General features: G+C 46.8%; 1 protein-coding gene across 1 annotated transcript in view; it reads left to right on the top strand.

Annotated features, from left to right (window-relative positions):
* The window catches only part of DOC2B (double C2 domain beta), a 93,065-nt gene that overhangs the window by 45,391 nt on the left and 28,820 nt on the right, over window positions 1-18,854 (top strand). The window contains exon 4 of the mRNA XM_063146487.1: window positions 4,927-5,036. Within this exon, the coding sequence (XP_063002557.1) occupies window positions 4,927-5,036 (110 nt within the window). The remainder of the gene's footprint in view (window positions 1-4,926; window positions 5,037-18,854) is intronic.

Below are 18,854 nucleotides of genomic sequence, written 5' to 3'. Positions count from 1 at the left end.
TTGTTTTTAATTGCTTTATTATCTTGTCATGCTAAGCTCGCCCATTTTCCCCGCCATGTCAAGATGATAAATGTAGCCAGCTGCCCCCAAACATTGGACGGCTGAGTTCGCACGGATCGATTTCATCAGCGTTTGTTACCTTGAGAAGTGGTCCGAGCAGAGGGGGGGGGACCAACCCTCTCATTTTACATCCAATTACAGCAGAAATTGGAACTCTTGTCGGGCTGTTTCAAATGAATGGAAGAGCTTTCCCTGAAACCGATGGGACTTGGCTTTAGCAGCATCTGTCTCCTTCCTTGACAGAGGCTGGTCGGTCTGGGAGCGGAAAGATCAGAATTAAAGAAATTCGCTTGCCATCGATCTGTCGGGATTCGTGGCCTAAGCAGGGAAGGAGATGGATGAGGTGGGAGAGAAAATCAACCTGTCTCAAAATCGATGGCCGCCTTGGGTTCTACGTGTCAGCCAAGGGAGGCTTCTTCCTCGCTGAAAAGGGTATTGACAGCAGTTACGGATGGGCTATTCATTTGTGTTAAGTAAATGCATTTGGTGGTGTTAGACAGGGAGGTATGGGACTCCCAAATCTAGAAGTGAAGGTGGCTGGTTAGTTTCAACCCATCTTCCGCCATTTTGGATCCTTAAAGCAGCAGAAGCTTTCGGGGGTCTTATTCCAGGGGAATTGAAGACAAAGCAGGCTAATGTTGTGCTTCCCTTTGAGGGATTAAGCAGAAAAGAGGAACAGCTGAGCCGGAGAGTGTTTGGGCGGTGGCCCATCGCAGAAACTTGCAAGCTCAGGACTCTGCATCATTAATCACCAACATGCCTATAAAAAGAGCGCCAGAAGCACTGAGCGGTGCTGGAGGCAATTGTTATTCTTGGTGCTTTGCCATTTGCATAACAGCTCCTTGGCCTTGCCTGAACCTCATTTGACCTTGGACCGGACTCTGACTCCTCTTTGGCGCATTCCTGAACCCGGTATTGTTTGGCCCGGCTTCTGACGGATACTTTTGGCTTTCAACCACGGACTATTTATTATTGATGTTTCCAGCTTGCTTATCCCGGTGATTTACGACAGCTTGACTAGAAGCAAAAGAGGAAGCCCCCCCCCAAAAAAAACAAAATCCACCAGCATATTGTAGCCAGTAAGTGGAGAGCTATTTCAACTTTTTAGAAAGGGGGGGAACTGCCCAAAACGTGGGAAACCACACTATGATTGGCAGTCAGGGAAAAGTGGGAGGGGCCAGGGAGGGGGCATGGCCATGTGGGGAAGTCTGGAGGGACAGATTGTGGCCCCAGGAAGGACAGACTATTTTCTTGTGCCTGAGGTTGTCTCGGAAGATGCGGTCTCTCTGGTGCAAGGGAGGCATGGCAAAGCACGGATACTGGTGGTTATTGACTTCTGCGAATATTGATGTCGGTGGTGACTGATATGGGTTATTTCAGAGAATTCTTTGTGTTTAATCCAAAAATCTGCTGTCTGATTAATTGGGAGGGGGCAGCTTTTATGTTGAGCAGAGTGTTTTCAATTGAATCATCTAACCGATTTGTGGAACTAACTGATTCTTAGAACTATCCGATTCGTTGACCTCACCGTTACTCCGACTGATTTGTTGATCTAACCAATTAGTCGATCTAACTGATGAAACTTTGCAGCCTTACATGCAACCATTTAACAATGGTGCTGATTAGGAGAGATGAGTTTGGGAATTAGAGTGATAGAGCATAGAATATGTGGAGAATGTGGATAGGGAGACACACCTCTCTCTCTCTCTCTCTCTCTCTCTCTCTCTTGGGGGATCATCCCATGAAGCTGATGGATGGGAGGTTCAGGACTGATAAAATGAAACACTTCTTTGCACAGCACAGAATTAAACTATGGAACTCACTACCACAAGATGTGGCGATTGCCACCACTTTGGCTTTAAAAGGGGATTATGCAAATTCCCGGAAGTGACGGCCATCAAGGGCTACTAGCCCTGATGGCTAGATGCTATCTCCTGTATCAGAGGCAGTACTTCAGTACAGTTGCTGGGGAACATGGGTGGGAGGGTGCTGTTGAATGCCTGGCCTATGGCCAGCTGGTTGGCCACTGTGTGAACGGAGAGATGGCCTAGATGGACCCTTGGTCTAATCCAGTAGGGCTCTTCTGATGTTCTTATATTCTAAATATTAACCACACACACACTTGAGCTGCATTAATGTCACAAACCCCTTCCCACTGCAGGGGGATGCAATCTACATTTGTACCAAGGCAAACGGCAAACCATCTGTCTGTAAACCTTGTCACACGGGAGCAGAGGTTTTCATAACATCCGCGGACAGAGAGGCTGGGACGAAAGAAAAAGGAAGGCAGAACCCAGGAAATATGAGCCTCCTGAAAGCAATCCTTGAAGGCATCTTGGTCGTAAAAGCAGATATTTATGTGTGTGTGTCCCCAAAGTTGTCCCAATAGACTCGAGCAGCCATTTGGCTTTATGCAGCGATAAAGTATGATGCTGAGATCTAAAGATATTTTAACGGTTTGAAAATTGGCTCATCCTTGGCTGTCTCTTTTTCGGTACACCTTTGGTTTTCTTTCGTGTCTTCCCTTGACCTGAGCGGGATGCTTCTTTTAACCTGGCAGTCCATGTGTGGATGTGTCTGAAAACAGGGACATTTTCAACGGGCGGTTAAAGAATCCCAAATCTTCTTTGATCCATTTTGGAGCTGGTCCCAGACTCTCAGCTTAGCCTACCTCACAGGGTTGTTGTGGCAACAAAAAGGAGGCGGAGGAGGACCGTGTAAGCCGCCATGGATTCCTTGCAAGAGGAGGAAAGGGCAGGATATAAATGCAATGATGAAAATAAATAGTAAACGAAATAGCTACCAATTTGCTGCCCTTTGAGGGCAACGCAGGTGAGCTGCTTGAGGCCTAATGCAGAAGTGTTGGACACCTTCCGGCCCGAGGACCGAATTCCATTCAGTGGTGGGCCGAAGTACCCCCCAAACACCAGCCTGTTGCATCATAAAGCTCTCTGCCCGTCATGAAGCCTTAGGAGATGTGTTTCAACCTCTTAGAATGAGTGGAAGAACTCACCAAAGCCAGGGAATCACCGGATGATTGGCGGTTGGAGAAAAGTGGGTGTGTCAGTGTGGAGAGAGGTTTGGGTCAGGGGAAGGGGGCATGGCCAAGTGGAGAATCCCAGAGGATTGGATTGGATGCTCACATGGGCCAGGTCTGTGCCCCCTGTCCTAATGGTAGGGCCGGCGCTGAAGGGGGGTTCCTGGAGAACAGGAGCTGTGCTGGATTTGATGGGACCGGATTACCTCTGCAGGTCGCCAGTTCCTAACCCTTCCCTTAAGGCTTTTGGTCTGCTATTTGATCAGCGGCAGATACTTTGAGGCAGCCTGTGAAGACCCACTGCCCGTACGTCCCACGTCCCCTGCCCCAAAGTGAAGCCGCGACCTCTGTGTCCTCTCCCATAATTCCCCCCACCTCTCTGCCTCACATGTCCACTTCCGGTAAGGAGAGGAGACTAAAAGGGATGGATTTCTGAGCTAGGTCTGCCCAGAAAGCCTAGTAGTTCGTGCCTTGGTGAAATCCAGTTTGCAATGTGAGGCTGCTTTTTGAAGACATTCTCAGGAACCTACATCGGCTCCAGAGGAGGCATTGACTGGAGGTATCCCAGTTTTATTTACATATCAATCAATCAATCATAGTTCTAAACTACTTAATCTAATGAAATATCTAAGCGGTTCACACTCAAATGCACATATAACGTGGCATCAAAGCAACATGGAATAAAATATTGAGAAGCATTGCAGCGAAGGAACAATCAATTATCGTCACGGCGTCTTTCGGGGTGATGGGCAAACGAGCGCTATTTCCCAGAATCCTCCAAACATCCTCTCGACGCATGTCCCACGGCTGAGTCCCGTTCGCGATAGCGATTCGCTCTGCGCGAACCAGAAATCTGAGCGAACCAAGCAGTGGTTTGTGGCTGTGTTTAGCCATGTGCATTTTATGAGATAGAGCTACCCCCTTGTAGGCCTGGCCAGGACCTCCATTCGAAACCTCCTACCTCCTGATTCTGCGCCAAGAGGGAAGACAGAAAAGCTGGCAGCCTTTAAAAAACAGGGGGCGTTGAACGCCTTGACATTGTATTTACCTTCCTTTCTCCCTCTCTCTCTGCACATCTGATGCCGCTGCTGCCCTTTTTTGCCCTCAGCAAAGTTCGAAGACTTGCTGTTTGTTTACTGCGCGTCGGCGGGATAATTAGATTGTTCTGCAGCCGACCCGCGTGGTAACACTCCACGTCTCTGAATGCTTCCAATTATTGACAGAATCAGTCTGGTTGTAGCAGGCTTCCTCCATCGAGGAGGGGGAATTCTGTTTCAGTGGAAACCGCTCTCGCCACATCATGCAATGGAAGCATTTTCACTGGAGGACGCCTACCTCAAACCTTGCGTGTTGTCCATTTCTTTTCACGAACCCACCAATTTTCTGGCATGAGCTGTACTCTCTAAAGATGGAGGGGGGAATGTTTAGTTCACATTTCATGCGAACTTTCCTAATTCCGCCGTTCCGAACAGATACGCGGGCTGAAATTTGGCTGTCCTCTCAAATTTGCGCATTTCCGAATTTTGTCCTGGAATTCTCCAGTCTAAAAAATGCTTGGAAAGTTGGGCATTTTTACAGAAAAGTGCGTATATTTGTGGAAAATATTAGTGAAGAAAGGCATTGTATTAGGAAAACCACTTGCAAAAAATGTGTAGATTAGGTGAAATTACATTCAAAAATGCAGATATTTGGACAGAAATGGGTATGGGATAAAGTGCAGGATGAACCAAATTTTAGAATGGGACAATAAGTAATTGAGAGAAGCTGAAATTGATAGAATTGTCCATATATAGTATATTATCTCGTCTTATTTTTCCCCCATGCCACAGGCGAATAAATTGAGGACGAAAACCTTGCGGAACACGCTAAATCCTACTTGGAATGAAACCCTCACGTACTATGGGATTACCGATGAGGACATGATCCGCAAAACGCTCAGGTGAGTCTGAGCCATGGGGAGTTCGTTCCCCGCACATTTGGGGCCATTGTTGATCATAAGGTTTTCGAATCTGCTTTGGGTGGGACATTTAGGACCTTTCCAGTGATGGCTCAGTCTGAGACGGACAGTGATGGATTTGACCGAGTATTTTACAAAGAACAGAATGTCCCTTCCGGGAGATGAATATGCTAGCCGAGATAAATGATGGTCACGTAAATAATAAACCTTGTCCTCCTTTCTCTTCCATCGTCCAGTTTCCTAAAGAGTGGATTAATGGGTTTTGTCTGCTTTTCCTATCCTCAGTGGATTTCCCAATTTAAAATGCTAACAGTGTCCCCCAGTATGCTGTCTCTGACCCTGGAAGTAGCATGTCGCCATCAGGACAGATTTATTTATTTATTTATTTATTTTTTATTACATTTATATACTGCCCCATAGCCGAAGCTCTCTGGGCGGTTTAGAAAAGTTAAAAACAGTCAACATTTAAAAAGTATACAAAATTTAAAAATCGTCAGAAACAAAAACAACAGTATAAAAACAATAACATCCATTTAAAAACAACAGTTCTGGGGTCCGTTAGAAAACAAACTTAGCGTTGTTAAATGCTGTTAAAATGCCTGGGAGAAGAGAAAAGTCTTGACCTGGCGCCTGAAAGATAACAGTGTTGGTGCCAGGTGAGCCTCATCGGGGAGATCATTCCACAGTCGGGGGGCCACCTCCGAAAAGGCCCTCTCCCTTGTTGCCATCCTCCGAGCTTCCCCCGGAGTAGGCACTCGGAGGAGGACCTTAGATGTTGAGCGCAGTGTACGGGTAGGTTCATGTCGGGAGAGGCGTTCCATCAGGTATTGCAGTCCCAAGCCATGAAGTGCTTTATAGGTTAAAACCAGCACCTTGAGTTGGGCTCAGAAACGTATAGGCAGCCAATGCAAGCGGGCCAGAATCGGTCTTATATGCTCAAACCTCCCTGCACCAGGTATCAATCTGGCTGCTGCATTTTGCACTTTGGCCTTCTCCTCCCAGGATTTATCCAATCTCCTTTTAAAGACATCCAAGTTGGTGGCCATCGCTGCATCTTGTGGTAGCCAAATGCACGGTTTAACTCTGCTGCCAGTCAGTAGAGCACTTCCCTTATGAGGGAAGGTTTGCTGAAATACGAGACATCTTTAAAAAATCCCTGCTCAAAAACTAAACAAAAAAACACCGAAATACGCCAATGAAAGAATACGGGTGCTTAATGGACCCAGATTGCCAAAAGGCGGAGAAATTAAAACTGGAGGTCGGAAATGCATGTGCATTTCAATGGATGGCACTTCAGTAGATTTAGATGTGCGCGTTTCATGTGCATGCATGCCTTGGTATTCGTCCACATAGATTTAGAGGCACTTTAGTGCTCATGCACATGGATTTAATGCATGGCATTTTAGTATCCAGGTTCAGATGCATGCTTTTAGTGTTCACGTGCCTTAGCGTCCATGTGTGTGCATTTAGATGTGCGGCATCTTACTATTCATGCCTGGACACGGACATGTGTGGCCCCTTAGTTTTCATGCATGTAGATTTAGATGTGGGGGGTTTCATGTGCCTGCCTGCCTCTGTGTTTATCCACATATTTAGACGGTGCTCAAGAACATAGATTTTATGCCTGGTCCTTTATAGTATTCATGTGTGTCGGTTTAGATGTTTGCTATTAGTGTTCATGTGCGTGCCTTAGCGTTCATGTGCGTGTATTTAGATGCATAGCATCTTAGGATTCAAGGGCATATGTGTATATGCATGTGCATTGGAGACAAAATGTGTCCATCCCACACCTGGAGATTTAACTTCTAGAGCAGCAAGTAGCAAGATTAGCAACTTGTATTCATCATATTTACACAAAGCACCCCAAAAGCACAAAACTGAAGATAATTGGGTTACCTGGCACAGGAACCAGAAGACGAGCGCCCGTCCCTGGTATATATCGGAACAGTTAAACTGTGTGGAATTCATAGAGGATGTGTCTGTTGTTGGCTTTGGCTATGAGATATTTTAAAATTATTTACTATCACACATATCTTGCCTTCCCCCACACCCTTTTGCAAGGGTGTGGGGGAACCCAGGGCAGCTTACATGATCCTCTGTCTCTTCTCTGTTGTCATCTTCACAACAACAACCCTGTGAGGTAGGTTAGGCTGAAAGTCCGGGACCAGCCCAAAGTCACCCAGTGGGTTTCCATGGCCGAGTGGGGACTAGGACCCGGGTATCGCCCGAGTCCCGGTCCAACGCTTTAACCACTACACCATACTGCTTCTCGGTGTGAAATGGAGCATCCCTTTTCGGACGCAGTCTACCTGTGAACTGGGGAGATTTGAGAGTTTGGGGGAAGCTTTTAGCTGTCTGGAATGAGACAGATGTTGCTTTCTTGGCTTTTTTTCTTTCTGTTAAGGAAAGCAAAGGCTTTTTGAAAGTTGTTATTAAAACAATTCTGAGTCGTGGAATGGGGGCAGGAAAAACAGGCTTTCTCATTCCCATTCTAGCCTGCTTCTCCGGCGCTCCAAGCAGTGAGCTTCACAGCCAAGTGGGGAATGGAACCCGGGTATCGCCCGAGTCCCGGTCCAACGCTCTAACCGCTACACCATACTGGCTCTCGGTGTGAAACGGAGCATCCCTTTTCAGATGCAGTCTACCTGTGAACTGCAGGCGCTGGGGACAATGAGCAGTGGAAATTTGAGAGTATGGGGGGAAGCTTTTAGCTGACCGGAACGGGACAGATTTAGCTTTCTCGGCTCTTTTCTTTCTATTAATGAAAGCAAAGTCTTAAAACAATTCTGAGTCCTGGAACGGCGGCAGGAAAAACAGCCTTTCTCATTCCCATTCTAGCCTGCTTCTCTGGCACTCTAAGCCACCAACCTTTTAGAATTTGTCTCGTCCCATCCCCGGCATGCCTGCCCCCCTCCCTTCTCTCTCTCGTTCTCTCTCTGTCTCCATCCATTGGGATCCTTGATAGAGCCATTAGCCCTCCATCCTCGTAGGAAGGCCAGGGAAGTGTGCCTCTATTGATCACAGGCCCCGCAGGACCACATGCATGCGTCGTCCCCGTGTCCGTCCCCCCCCCGCGCCCTTCTGTGTCCTGCGACAGGCACTTGATTTATAAGCCACCTGGCCAGGGGCGGGCGCACAGGGTGTCATTTATGAGCCTTTGAAAGCCCACAATTCATCAGCTGCAGGGGGGGAATTGTCTTTGCCTGTCTCTGTGTGTGTGCGGGCGCAGGTGGGTGTACGTCTGTGCGCCTCTGCCTGTGTGTGTGTCTGTTTGTGTGCATGCCTCTGTGTGTGTGCCTGTGTGTGTGCCTCTCTCTGCAACTGTTGTGTTTTTCTGTGTGCGTTTATTGTCTGTGTGTCTCTGTGTGGATGTGTGTCTTTCAAGGCTCACAATGAATCAGCTGCAGGGTGAATGAGTCTCTGTGCTTCTATTTGTGTGTGTGGTGTGTGTGTGTGTGTACACATGTCTCTCACCCTCTCGGGTGTCTGTGGGTCTCTCTGTGTGTGTTACCATGTACATCTATGTATGTCTATGTGTGTGTCTGCTCTCTCTGTGTGTGTGCATGTATACTTGTGTGTGGACGTGTGTCTTCCAAGGTTCACAGTTAATTAGCTATGGGGTGAAAAGGTCTGTGTATGTGTCTCTGTGTGTCTGTCTGTATGTTTCTGTCTCTGTGTTTATCTGTGTGTGTCTTGCGTGTTTTTGTCTCTGTGTGTGTCTGTTTATCTTTGTGTGTTTTTGTGTCTGTGGATGTGTGTTTGTGTGTCTGTGTCTTTTGTGCCTCTGTGTGCGTGCGAGTGTGTGTGTGTGTGTATAACAACTGGCAGCAGCAAACCTGTAGTTAAATCTCTTTTCCTCCCCAGTACTGCTAGGTGCTTGGGTTTTTTTTACATTTTTCGTTTCTACCAAACAAAACAGTCAAAAGATTTCAAGATGGGGCTGAACACTCAAGGGAGGGATTGTAGGACGCTGAATGTGGGGTGTTTTTTTTAAAAAAAAATGCCTAAACATCCGTGATATTCGGGCTTTGTGTTGTAGCTGCATTTAAAAAAACATGGACACCTTTTCAGTCCAGCTTACGCTTTCCGTCTGTCCCCAAGGCTGTCCCCTGCATCACTCAAATGGTTTATGGGCGACACTGGTTGTTTTATGGGTATGTGTGTGTGTGTGTTTTAATGGATCGTTGTTGTAGCTGCTTTAAAAGCTGCATGTTTTTAATTCAATTCAAAGTCACGTCGAGTCTTTGTTTTTATTTTATTAGAAAGGCGCCCCCCAAATTGTATTATTGCTAACAAGAATAATGATCCATGTCGAGGACTAAGTGACTTGTTTGGATGTATTTGTGGCGCTGCTGCCTTAACTTAAGTGGGGGGTGGGTGTGCTGCTCCTCCTCCGCTCCCACCGGTTTTCCTCTTCTTCCTCCCCTCATCACTCAAGTAACAAGTATCGGAAGCGTGTGGCGAGGGAACAGCAGGCAGTCCCGGGCTCCAAAGGGTGGCGCAAAGCCCCGTCCGTCTCAGCAGATTATGATTTCACATGGAAAATATTAGTCACGCCACACTCGCCACGGGCTTGTCAGGCTGCAATGCACGTGTGTGTGTGTGTGTATGTGTGTGTGTGTGTTTATTACTTGGCAGTTCCTGCCGCCCTGCCACAACCGCTGTGTCGGCTTCTGTATCTTTTTTTCTTTTTAAGATCCCATGAAAATTGGTTTAAGGGGAAATTGCACGGAGAAATTGTGGTCGTCTCTTTTTGGCTGAAATGCAGCAGGTGGCGAAAAACAGTTTGCGTTCCCTGGAGGGGTGGGTGGGGGGAGCCCGTCTTCTGCACAAGCCGAGCAAACCTGGGCCTGTGTTCAGGTCCTAACACGTTGTTGTTGTTCTTAGTGATATACCGCCCATAGCCACAGTTCTCTGGGCAATTTACAAAGATTAAAACACTGAACATTAAAAATCAATGTACAAAATTTAAAAACCATAAAAGCACAAAATTTAAAAACAATAAAAGCACACACACACACACACACACACACTCATTTAAAACAACAATGAACTCTCAGCAGATCCAGGATCAATTAAAAACTCAGCATATGCTGTGAAATGCCCCGGAAAAAAGTCTTGACTTGCTGCTGAAAAGATAATAATGTTGGTGCCAGGTGGGTTTTGTTGGGGAGATCTTTCCATAATTGGGGGGCCACCACTGAGAAGGCCCTCTCCCTTGTTCACAAAACGTCTATGGAATGGCTCTTACAGCATTTGTACATCTCTAGTTTGGGGCGGAAGGGCGCTAGCCAAGTCAAACTGGAAAGAGTGCTGAAAATGGTGAACAAAGTGATCAGGGGGGCTTGTACCCCTTCCCTCTGAGGGACGTCTGCAGCGTTTGGGGGTGTAGGGCTGTACGCAAACAGCTTCTCTCAATTCTACATCTGGTTTTCGGGCAGAGAAATTGGAGCCTCTTTCATCGCAGATAAAAAGCCAGTGTGGTGTAGTGGCTAAAGTGTTGGACTGGGAGTCGGGAGATCCGGGTTCTAGTCCCCACTCGGCCATGGAAAGCCACTGGGTGACTTTAGGCCAGTCACAGACTCTCAGCCCAACCTACCTCATAAGGTAGTTGTTGTTGTGAGGGTAACATGGAGAGGAGGAAGATTATGTACATCGCCTTGGGTTCCTTGGAGGAAAAAAGGCAGGATATAAATGTAGTAGTAGTAATAATAATAATAATAATAATAATAATAATAATAATAATAATAATAATAATAATTTCAGAGAACCTCCCTGGAGGCCATTATCCAGTGGTGGGCGTGGCCAACACAAAAAGGACGGCCCCCAAATGACCAAAACATACCAGCATACTGTAGCATGTTGCGTACACTATTACAAAAACTGAATCTTAAAGTTTAGGAGCAACCGAACTTCAGGTTGGGAAAAACAAGAACGTGACAGCAGCTGAAATGGACCAGTATCGGGTTAAGAGTTTGGTACAGGGGATCCAAGAGCATGCAAAGAGCCAAGCGAGGTTGGACGCCCGTGGAAATAAATAGTTGCCATCACAGCCTGGCTGGCTAATATTTACTTAGGATTCTATTTGTATATTTACCTGGGATTCTATTTGTGGGCGTCGAGTGTGGACATGAGATGTCTCAAAGATATAGGGCAGGGGTGGTCTTCCAGATGTTTTGCCCCACAACTCCCATAGCCAATGGTGGGGGGGTCATGGGAGTTGTAGGCCAAAACATCTGGAGAATCATAAGTGGTCTACTCATTATATATGGCAATCAGCACTAGAGATTCTGTCTACATTTCACAGATTGTCTGTTGTCTTTCGTTCTGCCGTCCGTCGTCGGATTATTTTTTAGGGATGCATGACCATTTCGTTCCGGTTCCGCAGCTGCGCAGTAGGGCAAGTGTCTCAAAAGTTTAAAGAATGGGCTGGAAGTTCACGGAATAGGCGCGACTCAGATAAAAGCAGGTCTGCTACGTGATCCTCAGGTTCATAGAAATTCGAACGCGGAACCAAGGGGTGATCACAGTCTCTTGCGTCCACAATTGGGACCGTTATCCCTTGCCTTGGCATTTAACCTTGGAATTGACAACGTGAAGCTAGTTAAAGTGCGGATTATTTAATCTATGAGTTCATTAGCATCTGCTTTTCCTCCCTATTTAAGATCGGATCTTTTTTTATTATCATTATTATTTCTGCTGCCTCAGCTTTCTCACCTGCTCACCTGCCGCCTCCAAATTTAAGTCAGGTGATAATTAACAGAGAGCTACTGTGTAACTTTTTGGCTTTGCATTCATCTCTCCAGAGCACCCAGAATACATTTCTCACCTCGTTGGTGTTAATTGACTGCAAAAGCCGGCATCCTGAATATTCACGAAGACAGATGTTGGCAAGTTGGATCCCAAAGGTGTGAGAAAACAAAAAATAAAATTGAAAGCAAAACAAAACTCTGACTTAACTGGAAGACGTTAGCGTTGATGTTTTGGGAGTCACACAGGAAGGAAGGAATATGAAAAGCTTTTAGAGTTACACAGGTCTCTTCACCTGGCAGAACTTGACCAGAATCTGCAGCATAAAGATTGCACCCTCCTACTTCAACCAGTCTAATTAAATACAACTTTGGATAAACAATTGAAAAGCCAGCCACAGAAGGGGAATACATGGTTTAGGGCACAATCCTATGTATGTTCAGACAGACATGGCTGGCTGGGGCAAGCTGGGAGTTGTAGAACTCCTTTCTATCTAAACATGCGTAGGATTGTTGGGCTTCCTTCTGTCTAAACATGCATAGGATTGTAGGACTTTCTTCTGTCTAAACATGCATAGGATTGTAGGACTTTCTTCTTTCTAAACATGCATAGGATTGTAGGACTTTCTTCTGTCTAAACATGCATAAAATTGTAGGACTTTCTTCTGCCTAAACATGCATAGGATTGTAGGAATTTCTTCTGTCTAAACATGCATAAGATTGTAGGACTTTCTTCTGCCTAAACATGTATAGGATTGTAGGACTTCCTTCTGTCTAAACATGCATAAGATTGTAGGACTTTCTTCTTTCTAAACATGCATAGGATTGTAGGACTTTCTCCTGTCTAAACATGCATAGGATTGTAGGTCTTTCTCCTGTCTAAACATGCATAGGATTGCACCCTTAATTGTTGTTAATTTTTAGTCCCGGTTGCAGAGACGCCCACGTTTGTCCTGAGCACCCCTTGATGTTGACGGACGATTTTGTCAGCCAGGCCTCCAAAAGGCCCACAATCCAATTTGCTTCCAATCTCTCTCTCTCTTTCTCCCCAGCTGAGGCAGAATTGCACTGAGGGGATCACGCAGGGACCTTCTGGTTACTTTTGTGCAAAACCCTGCCGCAGTCCAAAAAAAGAGGAGAGCGGGGGAAGGATTTGGGAAGGGTTAAATTCCACTGAGTCATTTTCCACTGAATCGATGCTTTACGTCCCCCAAATTCCTGGGCCTTCAAAACCACTGTGCATGATCTGGACATGTATTCTTTCGGAAAGAGTTTATTTTTATTTTTCTGTACATCCTACCCGAGCAAATCCTGACAACAAACAGATCACTCATTCATTGCATAGGCGCTGCGTTGGGGCAAACAGGGAGGCCTCCTCGATCCGTTCCTATGGCAACTGAACCTCCAAACGCGAACCGAAAAGGCAGGGAGACTTGGAACAAGCCAGCTGTGCCGTCAACAGGCTTAAGTTCTTTGTGGGGTAGCAGCTGAAGGTGTGCGTGTGCGTGTAAACAAACAGCAACCCTGACAAGTTGTTTGTGAGGGGTTGTTCCTAGGAAGACCCGAGATTTTGGGATGGGGGAGGTTATGTTTTTAGTCTGAGATCGGCTCACGGGGAGCGAGTTCGAGAAGCCGAGAGTGCCAAAGTATAGAACACTACCAGTTATTTGTTTTAGTGTGTGTCTGTACCAACTCAGTCCTCTCCTCTTGGTGTGAGCTTGCAATGATATCATCCAGGTGTGCATGGCAACGGATGTCTGGGGGCAATTTGCCTCCGAACCTGTACTAAAAAGACAATGTTGTCTTACACAAGATGTGAACCGTGGTTCAAAGTTCCGTTTCATTGATCATATTTCTAGGCCACACACACACACCCCGGCCGAAGCTGTCTAGACGGTTCGCAAAAATTGGAAGGGGGGAAACATTGTGCCAAACCATTTACACAAACGCATAAAAGCAGAGGGCGCACACATGAAGAACATATATCTAAAAACTATTTCTAAACCATCACGCAGAGACAATCCAGGACCTGATTAAAAGCTCATGATATGCTTCCAAATTCCAGAGAGAAGAGGGGAGTTTTAACTTGGTGCTGAAAAGATAACAATGTTGGCGCCAGGCGGGCCTTATCAGGGAGGTCATTCCATGATTGGGGGGACCACCACTGAGAAGGCCCTCTCCCTTGTTGCCATCCTCCTAGCCTCCCTTGGAGAAAGGCCTTAGATGGTGAATCTACTTTCTCTGGTGCAAGTGGGGCTCCATCAGGTATTGTGGACTTTGCGAGCTGTGTTGGGGGGGAGATACCTCAGGCTGTGTGTTGCTTGGTGCATCCAGTTCTAGGCTCCACAATTCAAGAATGATGCAGATAAGCTGAAGCGTGTTCAGAGGAGGGCAACCAGGATGATCAGGGGTCTGGAAACAAAGCCCTTTGAAGAGAGACTGAAACAGCTGGGCATGTTTAGCCTGGAGAAGAGAAGATTGAGGGGGGACATGACAGCACTCTTCAAGGACTTGAAAGGTTGTCACACAGAGGAGGGCCAGAATCTCTTCTCAATCATCCCAGGGTTCAGGACACGGAATAACGGGCTGAAGTTACAGGAAGACAGATTCCAGCTGGACATCAGGAAAAACTTCCTGACTGTTAGAGCAGTCCGACAATGGAACCAGTTATCTAGGGAGGTGTTGGGTTCTCCCACACTAGAGATCTTCAAGAGGCAGCTGGACCACCATCTGTCAGGGATGCTTTAGGGTGAATTCCTGCATTGAGCAGGGGGTTGGACTCAATGGCTTTATAGGCCCCGTCCATCTCCGCTATTCTATGATTCTATGGTGCCTGAATTAATAGCTGTTTGCATGTTGTCCCCAAAGTGACGTCAGCTTAATAATACATTTTCTTCCACGCTTACGCCACCTCCCAGGTCCCAATTATTTTACCTCCCTGCAGAAGGTGAAGAATATTACAGGATCACATTATCACTTGTTGAAAGACACTATCGCACTTTTGGCAAATCTGTCACGAGGTAAAAATTCAAGCCAGGCAGGTGAGGGTTGGAGGGGGGAAGAGTTTTTTTTTTGGGGGGGGGGTTGATGTTGCTTTAAATACAATGCATCTGCACATGTTTAATTAACTGGGCAAGGTGCAAAGTTACGAAACGTCGCACCTTTTGGAAGCTGATGTTGTGCCAAGTGTGTCACAGGCTTCTTATAGGTCAAGGTTCTTCTAGGCCAAGGGTGGGTCATATGCAGCTCGATTTCAAAATCTCTCTGTATGTGATCAATTCAGAGCTTTGGCAAGTGTGATTTGTCCCTTCCCCAGCAGCTTGGGGTGTGGTGTGGTATGAACTGTAGATTAAAGCTGTGTTTTTCTTCAACCCTGTTGCCTATATTAGCGGACCCAGAAATGTTACATGGTGTCAGTAGTGGGATCCAAAGCCTTTGTGAGGGTTAGCTGGTATTATCTGATGCCCTCTTGTTGCATAAATTATGCCAAATCCAAGTGTGCCAAAATCAAATATTGAGACACTCGCGAAAGATCACAGGGAAGGCATTGGGCTCCAAACGTTTATTCTCGAGAATAAGGTGACTTCTTGGCTCTCACGCTGCTAAATCAGAGTCACAATGTGCTGAGGCAGGACAATAGCTTATATACTTCCATGCAGTGGTCAGAAGGGGAATTGTCACTGAAATTGCCATGTGCTTTGCGTCTGTAGCCCCTCCCCGACTGGTGATGTGTCTAGGGAGTTGGCTGGGTTTGATTGGTCAGTTTCATTTGAAACTGACCTATGGTGTTGTCAGGGCAGTTAATCAGCAATGTGGATTCAGCAGGATTAACTTAATCAATATCGTCTGGCAAAAAATGGGCTTGGAAGTCGCCTACGTGCCACTTGCACGAGGGTAAAAGGATTATTATTTTTTTACTGAGGGGCATCTGGCTACTTCCCTTTCCTGCCTTGTTGTGCCCATTCATCTTTTCCAGGTGTCCCCGGGTGGGCTCCTGGTGGGGTGCCCTAGAGGGTGGGGGGGTGCGCAGATGGGTGCTTGCGTGTACACATGTGTGGGTGCATGTGTACACACGTGTCTGGATGCATGTCAGGATGCTTGTTTGCATGTCAGGGGGAAATGGACATTCTAGATTTTACATCACACTGGCCTGTTGTTGTTCAGACACTTTTCTTGCAGGTCTTCTGGCTTTGAGAAGAAGATATAATGGAGCTCAGCTGAGCGGAAAAGAGAGGAAGAGAGAATACTGGTTAGGGAGGAAGTCAAAAATATTGCCCCCAAGCTAAGAAGACAATCTAGGAAGATGATGGGAGAATCTTGCGTTATGGCCGTTGCAACTAACCGGGAGGCCTAGAATTTTAGGTGCACTGGTTTCTGGATGCCTAGTTTTTTGAACCTGTGGCCACGCTTGAGATGCGGAGAGAAAGTTGTCGAGGAAGGGAAATAATTTGAACGAGGAAACCCCACTGTTCCCTTTGGCTGCATCGTTCAGCTCATAGAAAAAGTAGAAGCTTTGATCTCGTCTATTACTTTTACATTAAAGGGACTCTGAAATCAAAAATGCCTCACTGTCCCAAAGACGTAATGGATACGGCTCTTGCCTTCCAAAACACGGCATGGGCGTGGGTGTCGTGGTGTTTCTGACACCCTTTCAGAGGCTGAGAAGTTTTAACACTCCTTTGGGGCCGTGTCCTAGCTGGGTTCTTGTTGGCTGAGCTGTTTTGCAAGGTGCGGGGTGGGCAGCGGGAGGTAGAGACGAGGCATGTATGGATTTCCTTCCGTCCTCCGCTCGCTGACGGAACCGGAGTTTTTAAACCAGACCGGTGCTAATTCACATTCACGAATTAGCGCTAGTGCGCATTAGCGGAACTTCGGTCCCGGGTTCAAATCCCCCGTTTTTGTTTTAAAGGATCAGGGAACAGAGGCAGGGAAAGAACTTGTTCTAGGCTTGAGACTTGTGCAGCCGCTGCAAGTCAGAGAACACAGTTCTACAGGCATGTTGAACCTCAGGCTTGTGGGCCTGGCTCATAATCTGGCACTCTGAGATTTCCAAGACAGTCCCGCCCCTTACCCCCTGAGCTCCGATCATTTGGTGACTTCTTGGCTTCTGCATAATCTCTCCCTCCGTCCCTCCTCCAATTCCAAAAAGTGCAAATCCATTTCCTAAAGCGTCCTTAGTTACCGTCAGTAAGAGCGTCCTGCTAAAGTTGGCCAAAATTTTGGTTCTTTGGCCTGCCCCTTTTTTTTTTTTTGCTTTTGGACACGCCCACCACTGGGATGTGGCCTCCGAGAGCTTCTCCAGAATGGATTTCAGACCTGGAAAAAGTTCCATGTGCTTGCAATACGAACCTAGATGAGTCAATGGTGGATCTCTGCAGTTTCCTATTTCATGTGTTGTTCTTTCAGACCTTGGCGCTGGTAGGTTTTCTCCAAAGATGGGCAGAACTCTATGGTAGGGTGACCCTATGAAAAGTAGACAGGGCTCCTGTATCTTTAACAGTTGTATTGAAAAGGGAATTTCAGCAGGTGTCATCTGTATATATGCAGAACCTGGTGAAATTCCCTCTTCATCACAATAGTCAAAACTGCAGGTGCCCTGCCCTCTTTTAAATCTGGTCACTCTAGTATAGCTCCTGCACTTTAACTGTTGTGAGAAGAAGAGGGAATTTCACCAGGTTCTCCATATATACAACCAGGATGATCAGGGATCTGGAAACAAAGCCCTTTGAAGAGAGACTGAAAGAACTGAGTGTGTTTAGCCTGGAGAAGAGAAGATTGAGAGGAGACATGAGAGTACTCTTCAAATACTTAAAAGGTTGTCACAAACAGGAGAGCAAGGATCTCTTCTCAATCCTCCCAGAGTGCAGGACACGGAATAACGGGCTCAAGTGACAGGAAGCCAGATTCCAGCTGGACATCAGGAAAAACTTCCTGACTGTTAGAGCAGTATGACAATGGAACCAGTTACCTAGGGAGGTTGTATGAGTTCTCCCACCAAAGACAGGCGAAACCCTATCAGCAGAAGTGACTCACAAGGACCAGTCCTTCCAGTCATGCAACCAGCCTTCCACCACAACGTGGGTGAAGATGGTGGTAGATACCCCACAATGTAGCTTCCGCCGGGTATCACCTGCTTTCCAGAGCAATCGCTCCTCCGGAGCTTTGTCGATCCTGAAATGAGCCCCGGGCGGCTTGATCATCAGTATTTTATTTTCGGTGCCGAAAATCTGTATTCCGGCTCGGCGATGCATCTGAAGAGTCATCTCCCCAGGCCTCAAGCGGAGGATGTATTATTCACAAGAACGTGGTACTGAGCTGATAATTATTTTGCTCGCTGATGTATTTTGGCCAGGAAAAAAGAGGGGCGGGGAGAAGAAGCCGGCCTTACTCACGGCATGCATTATTAAGGTGAGCCGTTTTCGGCCTTCTCCGACAGAGACGGCACAAGCCACTTGTCTCTTTCCTGCTGCGAAGAGGTCAACTGCTGAGCGCGCGCTGAGTTCTGCCAGCAGCAGGGGGTGGGGAGTGTAGGGAGGCTGGGTGGGGAATTCCTGAACTGGAAACCTTTGAAAGTGAAACAAAGGGATGTTGAGGGGAAGTGTGAATTGAGGGCAAGCGTCAGCACGGTCAGGCAATTCCCACTCACCAGCAGGGGCCACTGAACAGAAGGCCCTGGAGTGGCTCTTCTTTACCATTGCAACCTGGGAGTAGATGCCATGGTCTACTTGCTCATGAGCTCTTTGCCAGTTGAGCAAGCAAGTAGTAGCAATGGGGAGGAGGAGGAGGAACTACTACATGATGCCGGGTGTTGAGAATGTGAATAGGGAGACATTTTTTCTCCCTCTTTCATAATACTAGAACCCGATGGGGTCATCCCATGAAGCTGATGGGGGGGAGATTATTCCATGTCCTGCACTCTAGGATGATTGAGAAGAGATCCTGGCCCTCCTCTGTGTGACAACCTTTTAAGTATTTGAAGAGTGCTCTCATGTCTCCCCTCAGTCTTCTATTCTCCAGGCTAAACAGGCCCAGTTCTTTCAGTCTCTCTTCA

Source organism: Elgaria multicarinata, chromosome 22 (genome assembly GCF_023053635.1).
Source record: "Elgaria multicarinata webbii isolate HBS135686 ecotype San Diego chromosome 22, rElgMul1.1.pri, whole genome shotgun sequence".
In the NCBI taxonomy this organism is placed as follows: domain Eukaryota; kingdom Metazoa; phylum Chordata; class Lepidosauria; order Squamata; family Anguidae; genus Elgaria; species Elgaria multicarinata.
Note: the sequence above shows the minus strand (reverse complement) of the source record. Positions and strands in the feature narration are given on the sequence as shown.